Raw genomic sequence first — 6,580 nt, forward strand, 5'->3', positions numbered from 1 at the left:
TTCTTCTCGAACCTCCTTTTGCCTTCCTTCTTCTTACCTTCCTCTCTTGGTCAATAATCGAAGAAAAGCAAACAAAAGGCAACATTTTGTCCTCCTTCCAGGGCCATCCTCCTCCTGCATGTCTCCCTTGCTTCACCTACCTTGGTCCAGAAGGAATGTATGCTATAGTCAAGCTATGAACTTTCCCCTTAGAATGAACTGTACCTTCATCCCATAACTGCTCTTCTTTATGTGAAAAGGCTGGTGCACAACCTGCAGTTACAACACAGAACTAAATAATATGTAGAAGGGTTATCCCTGCAGTACACCATGGATAAGAGATACAAAAAGAGCTTCCCTCTTTTTGAAAATAATGATAGAAATAACTTACTACACATTATTTTAGATGTAAGACCTTGGATAGAGCTTTTTTTATTTCTTTGTTTTTCATGCTGTAGATTGTTGAGTTCATTAGAGGGGGAACTATGGCATACAAGACAGTGAAAGCCCAATCTAGATATGGTGGAGAATTTGAGGATGGCTTGATATAAACAAAACATCCTGTGAATGCAAGTATGGAAACCACAACGAGGTGGGGAAGGCAAGTTGAGAAAACTTTTTGCCTTCCCTGCATGTAGTTCCCAATGTCCAGCATCTTTTCCCTAGATTGGGTGCGATCTAGAAGGTGCATGACTGGGGCAACTATAGGCGAGCTTCTATCCCAATGACTCACATATTTGAGCTTAAAACTCTTTAGCTGTGTACTCTGAACCTTGCACACCTGCCTGACCATTTAGGACACCCAAATAATAAAACATAGCAAACAAAGCCCTTGTAGCTAAGGCATTTTCTTTAGGCACTCTCACACTTGCCCCGAAGGATCACACTTGGGTAAAATATAAAATATATTTTAAAATAATAAAAAAAGTTATAAAACAAAAGAAATACTAAAAGATAAAAATTGTACTGGTTAAATGCAAAGCACCTAAGTACAGTGGTGCCTCGCTAGATTATGATAATCCGTTCCATTGAAATAGTTGTTTAGCGAAATCATTGTCTAGCGAAAAGCATTTCCCCATTGGAATGCATTGAAACCTGTTTAATGTGTTCCAATGGGGAAGAATCGTTGTTGTCTAGCGAAGATAGACCATAGGCAAGCCACTTTGCGAACCGCCAATCAGCTGTTTAAATCGCTGTCTTGCGAAGCTTAGGTCCCGAAAACACCTGTTTGTGAGCGCGGAGGGAGCTGTCAAAACCATCATCTAGCGAAAATTGGTTTGCAAAGCAGGGAACAAACATTGTCCAGCGAAATTTCCCCATAGGAATCACTGTTTTGTGAATCGCTATAGCCATCGCAAAAAGCCAATGTCAGCAAAAAAACTGTCATGTGGGGTAACTGTCTAGTGAGGCAGCATTGTATTAAATAAGCTCCTGCAAGACTTTCCTATGAAACAATAAAAAGTTTTACTGCTTAATTATTAGGCTGTTCCAAGTAACCATGACTAAGTCTCCAGTCAGTCAAAGAAAACTGTAAACCTGTTGACCATCTTCTTCTCCTTCTCCAACTTACACTCAAATACACCCCTACACTTAACCCTCCTTTCTATAACTTAAATCAAACTCTCTGCTTCATAATGGTATCCAATCAGCATACAGTCTTTGTCCGCAACTGCATGTCCAACTTGTAATTTTCCACAGCACTTCTATCATTCCCAGGCTGGTACGCCATCAGCAAGGAATGTAATGGTAATCAGTCCTCAGATATGGCCTTGGCTCTTCTTCACAGAAACAATTAGATCTCTGGTCAAGAGAAAACACCTGCAAGGCTTGGGAAACATGTACTGCAAAACCCATAATCTCACAACTATATTGGGCTCTAATTGAAAGCAGAATCCAAATTGAATTAGGGTATCTGTGTAAAGCTCTTTTAAACTAAAATATAATAAAACCGAATAAGCCAAAGAAAGAAGACATCTCTTCCACATTTTACAGTTAATATATAGTCTGTTCTGGATAAAATAAGATCATATACCATGACTTGGGTGAAATGAGCAAAAGGAGAAGTATTTTATTTTTGTGTTTTATATTTTATTTTTTTAACTTTTAATTGTGTGGCTTTTTTAAGTTTATATTGTATTTCAATGCAGTTCACAAAAGAAAAATAAAATATCCACTAGAAAAAAAATAGTAATTGGCTTGTCACACAATGATTGCTGCATTCTCATGCATCAATAATATGTAGAAGGGTTACACCAGATATCAAAAGAAGTCCCCTTTGCAAAATATAACTATATAAATAAGATACAATACATTATTTTAGATGTAAAATCTTAGATAAAGCCTTTTTTATTTCATTGTTTTTCATACTGTAAATTATTGGGTTCATTAAAAGGGGGACCATGGAATACAAAATAGTAAATGCCAAATCTAAATAAGATGGAGAATTGGAAGATGGTTTGATATAAATAGGACATCCTACAGACACAAATAAAGAAACCACAAGGAGGTGGGGAAGGCAAGTTGAGAAAACCTTCTGCCTTCCCTGCATGGAGGGAATTTTTAGCACCGCATAAAAGATGTACACATAAGTCACAAGAATGAAAATAAAACACCCTACTAAAACAGCAGCACTCAACAACAGAAGTCCAACTTCAATAAAGTAGAAGTTAGAGCAGGTGAGCTTTAATAAAGGAGGTATTTCACAGAAAAACTGATTGACAACATTGGAACAAAAAGGGTTTGCAAATGTACCCCCGGTGTGTAATACTCCATAAAGGAAGCTAGTGATCCAGACAATAGCAGTCATTTGAAGGCAGGCTTGCTTGTTCATCAACATCTCATATTGTAACGGATTGCAAATCGCAACATACCGATCGTACGCCATAACTGTGAGAAGAGAGAAATCAGCGGCTACAAAGAAGACGTAGAAAAGTACTTGAGCCACACATCCAGAGTAAGAAATCTGTCTACTATCCAGGATGGAATTTGCTATGGATTTGGGGAAAATAACTGAGACTTGTCCTATATCCTGTATGGCCAAGTTCATCAGAAAAAAGTACATGGGATTATGTAAGTGGTGGTCAGTAGCTACTGTAGAGATGATGAGAAGATTTCCTCCAACTGCTACCAGGTAGTAAACAAGGAATGCAGTGAAGAGTAGAACCTGTATCTCATGAATCTCTGAGAATCCCAACAGAATAAAGTGTGTGAGAGAAGACTGGTTACTTTGGTTCTGTTCTTTAAGATGCATACTTCCTGTGAAAGAACACAGAAAAACAGGAGTAGAAAAAGAGCAACTATATTACTTTGAATTGGTTATGATGTTGTTATCGTAATGGTTCTAATTTTAAATTAAATTATCAGTATTTATACATGTAGTGAACTCAATGTTCATGAAATATAAAACAGAATCAATACACATGCATATGTTATGAATGAGAATAAAATATTTGCTACACTGAACTATAAAAGCAGGGCATGTACAAACAGATGAGGAAGCATAGTATCACACCTCAAAATTTCTGCACAAGTAAGTGTACAGTATTTCCCACATTTGACTATACATTGAAATTATCAGAAGTTGGTGGAAAGGCGCACAAAAACAAAGGGTACCATCACATTAACGTACTGTTCTCAACCATTGTGGAGTGTACCTAGAATGCCACCAGCAGGGCCTCCCCAGGTGATCTCTAGGTAGGATGCATTCATATAGAAGAAAGATACAGGGTGTTTCATCCCATAATTTGAGAGGGGGATGCACCACTCCAGACTCACTCACAGGCAATCAATGCTCGCAAGCAACCAGCTCCATAACTGTTCATCAGTGTAATGCAACCCTATTATTATATTAATAATTTAGGATTAATCTAATAGTACTTGCCCATTCTTAATTCTACCATGGTGTCATCAAGGCAAAGTGTTGTTTCAAAGAAAATTTGAAGGAAATGAATCCGAACATATTCTACCACCTGACAACCAAAGCACATAATCTCTGTTTCACTATATGGCAGCAATTGATCTGGGACAAAAGGAGGACTCCAGTGAAAATCGGCAACAGATTTATTGCCCCAATAGTTTGGCATTAAACAAACAAAACAGTAAATGGCAAGTGGCTGAATCCTTGGACATTTTCTTACAGCCCTTTGGGTGACAGTAATGAAAAATACTTACCTTGTTGGTTTAGTTCTGTATGAATTCTGAAACCAAATGTGACTTTGAGGCCAGTCTCTTGTCAGTGGAGATGACAGTTAAAAATGTGACCACCTGAGGATCTATTCCACAGAGCAGTGAATAGTAGTGCCTTCAGTTAGGACGGGAGAAAAATGATAAACAAGAATATGTAGAATATGTGAATAATATGTAGCTCCTGAAGCTTTGAGAATAAATTTTGACAAAGAAGATTAATAAATAGATGCTTTCTAGGGAAAGTAAGTTACATAGTTGTTATAATACTGCCTGTCAACATAGAAGCTTTTACAATAAGGGTACATATTTCTAGCTAGGGTCCTTGCCATTTTAATACTAAGCTGGCATTATTCTTATTGCTATTGTTGTTACTGCTATAATTCTAATCTTTTGGGTCTGGTGACACTGTGCAAATACAGAAAGATATTCAGAGTGTATAATGGACTGGATAACTGACAATGAACTGAAACGGAATTTCAGACTCTGTGTTTATTTGATTTGGGAATTAGGAGAATGCACTCTTCTGGATGGGGTCACATTTGCCTTGAAGTAGCAGATCTGTATTATGCGGCTACTCCTGAGGTTATTTCTTTTACAAGGCTCATATGAGGTCATAGGCTTTGAGTGCCTGGGGCCAGCTTGAATTGGCCTTCCGGCAAGGAGTGTCTGACCTTGCAAGGTTACTCCCTGGTTACACCAGAGTAAAGCATTTTACTCTGGGGCTGAAAATGAATATGACACAGATACTGCAGCAAGGTCTGTATGTAGCAGCTGGATTGCTTACAGGGATAGCAGAGATAACACTAATTCTGAAAGAGTCAGACCAACTGTCAATGCATATGTCATCCAATTGCAAGCTGTTGGTGATGACCCATAAAGCCCTAACTGGCTCAGGACCTGGATATTTAGGGTTCTAAATATCAATAAGATTTCCTGAGGAGGCAGTAGAAGTGTATAGCTGTAGTAATATTCAGTAATGGCACAATGCATTTTTGAAAAATTATGTGTTACAATTATTTATATTTCACTGTTTGTGGAGAGAGAAAAACAAGACAGCTAAATATGTAGCAGAGTATATTTTTGTAGTAAGGAGAACTGAGAATATTCCAAACTAATCAGGTAGAAACTATTTATTTTTATTTTATTTTTTAAAAAATATTTTGCCACCTTACTCCTCAAAAGGACTGAACATGGCTTACATTTATAAAACAGTATTTAAAAGCCAAAACTCTAAGTATACTGTACAAATATTAAAAAAAGAATTAAGCAACTATTGTATTAAAATGGCAATTTTTCTTCATGCCTTTTTCTCACCTCCAGATACAATTTTGCTTCCACTGTTGTTCAGTGTCTGTGTATAGCATCTCAGCAGACAGAGGCAGTGTTTATAAGTCTTTTTTTTTTTCTTTTAGACCTCTGTGATGGCAGCAAGAGTTTCATAGAGCAGAGAGAAGACTTATTAATATTGCCTTTGTTCCCCTCAAGATGTGCTCATAAGGGAATCCAACAGAGCTCCAAAGCACACACATGTTCAAAGATGAAATTATTGCCCAGTATGCACCATTGATCAACAATTACATCAGCTCCCTTTGTCTCTGATATCTTTCTACATTCATCCAGAAATAGTTTAATAAAAGTTTTTTTAAAAAAATGTTGCCCAAATAATCTCGTTGAGAGAATAGCTGAGGCTGAAGGCCAGTTTTTCTAAAAGATGATCTGATAGATTTCTTTAATTTTCAAGTCTTTCCTTCTTCTATTGAAAGCAATGGGTGATATTATTAATTTCAACCCCAGTTAACGGATGTGCCCAATTTTAGCCTCAAAAGAGTTATGAAGGGCTTGGGAATTCAAGAGAAAGGTTTTTGTTGCATGGGAAGCAACATCTCCTGAAATGTACTCTTGAAGCAACCAATAAAGAGACCTTGGCCTTTTCTCCATTTCATGTGGCCACTTCATTGCAAGGGCTGCCTTGCAATAATGTGCAGGACAAGGACAAAAATAACTTCAACAAGAAAACTAAATCCACACTTTAAAAGCCATATGAAAAGGAGAACATGGAGGAGAGTGAAGAAACTCTTTGGAAGAATGTTCCAGAGGGCTCCACAGAGAAGGTTGTGCTACAGAAGAGGTGCAATCTGGAGAATAGTCTATTCATGAGATAAACACCAAGGACTGAGGTGGAGTGGGCCCTGCGAACAAATAGGTCACTTGGCAGCTATGACATTCTCCTGGACCAGACCTAGACAAGCTCAGAAGGTGGGGGTGTGGATAATAGTGTGGACACTATCTGGTTGCCTCAGTTCCTGATACTGTGTTGGGCCTAAGTCCTCTGGTCTGTTGTGATGGCTGGCTACTTCTACAATTTGGAAAGTCCAGGACAATCTGCTCTATTGAGTCCTTTCTTGTTTTCACTGCT

General features: G+C 37.9%; 1 protein-coding gene across 1 annotated transcript; it reads right to left on the minus strand.

The window, feature by feature from the left end:
• Nucleotides 1-2,045: 2,045 nt before the first annotated feature.
• Nucleotides 2,046-6,580, minus strand: LOC110071078 (olfactory receptor 14A16-like). Its single transcript, XM_078378077.1, has one exon. The coding sequence runs from the start codon at nucleotides 3,227-3,229 to the stop codon at nucleotides 2,291-2,293; it is 939 nt and encodes a 312-aa protein (XP_078234203.1). The 5' UTR covers nucleotides 3,230-6,580; the 3' UTR covers nucleotides 2,046-2,290.

This window comes from Pogona vitticeps, chromosome 6, assembly GCF_051106095.1.
Source record: "Pogona vitticeps strain Pit_001003342236 chromosome 6, PviZW2.1, whole genome shotgun sequence".
Lineage (NCBI taxonomy): Eukaryota > Metazoa > Chordata > Lepidosauria > Squamata > Agamidae > Pogona > Pogona vitticeps.

Excerpts from the sequence above, each read along its gene's own strand:
- LOC110071078 (XM_078378077.1), bottom strand. The coding sequence starts at position 3,229 with ATGCATCTTAAAGAACAGAACCAAAGTAACCAGTCTTCTCTCACACAC.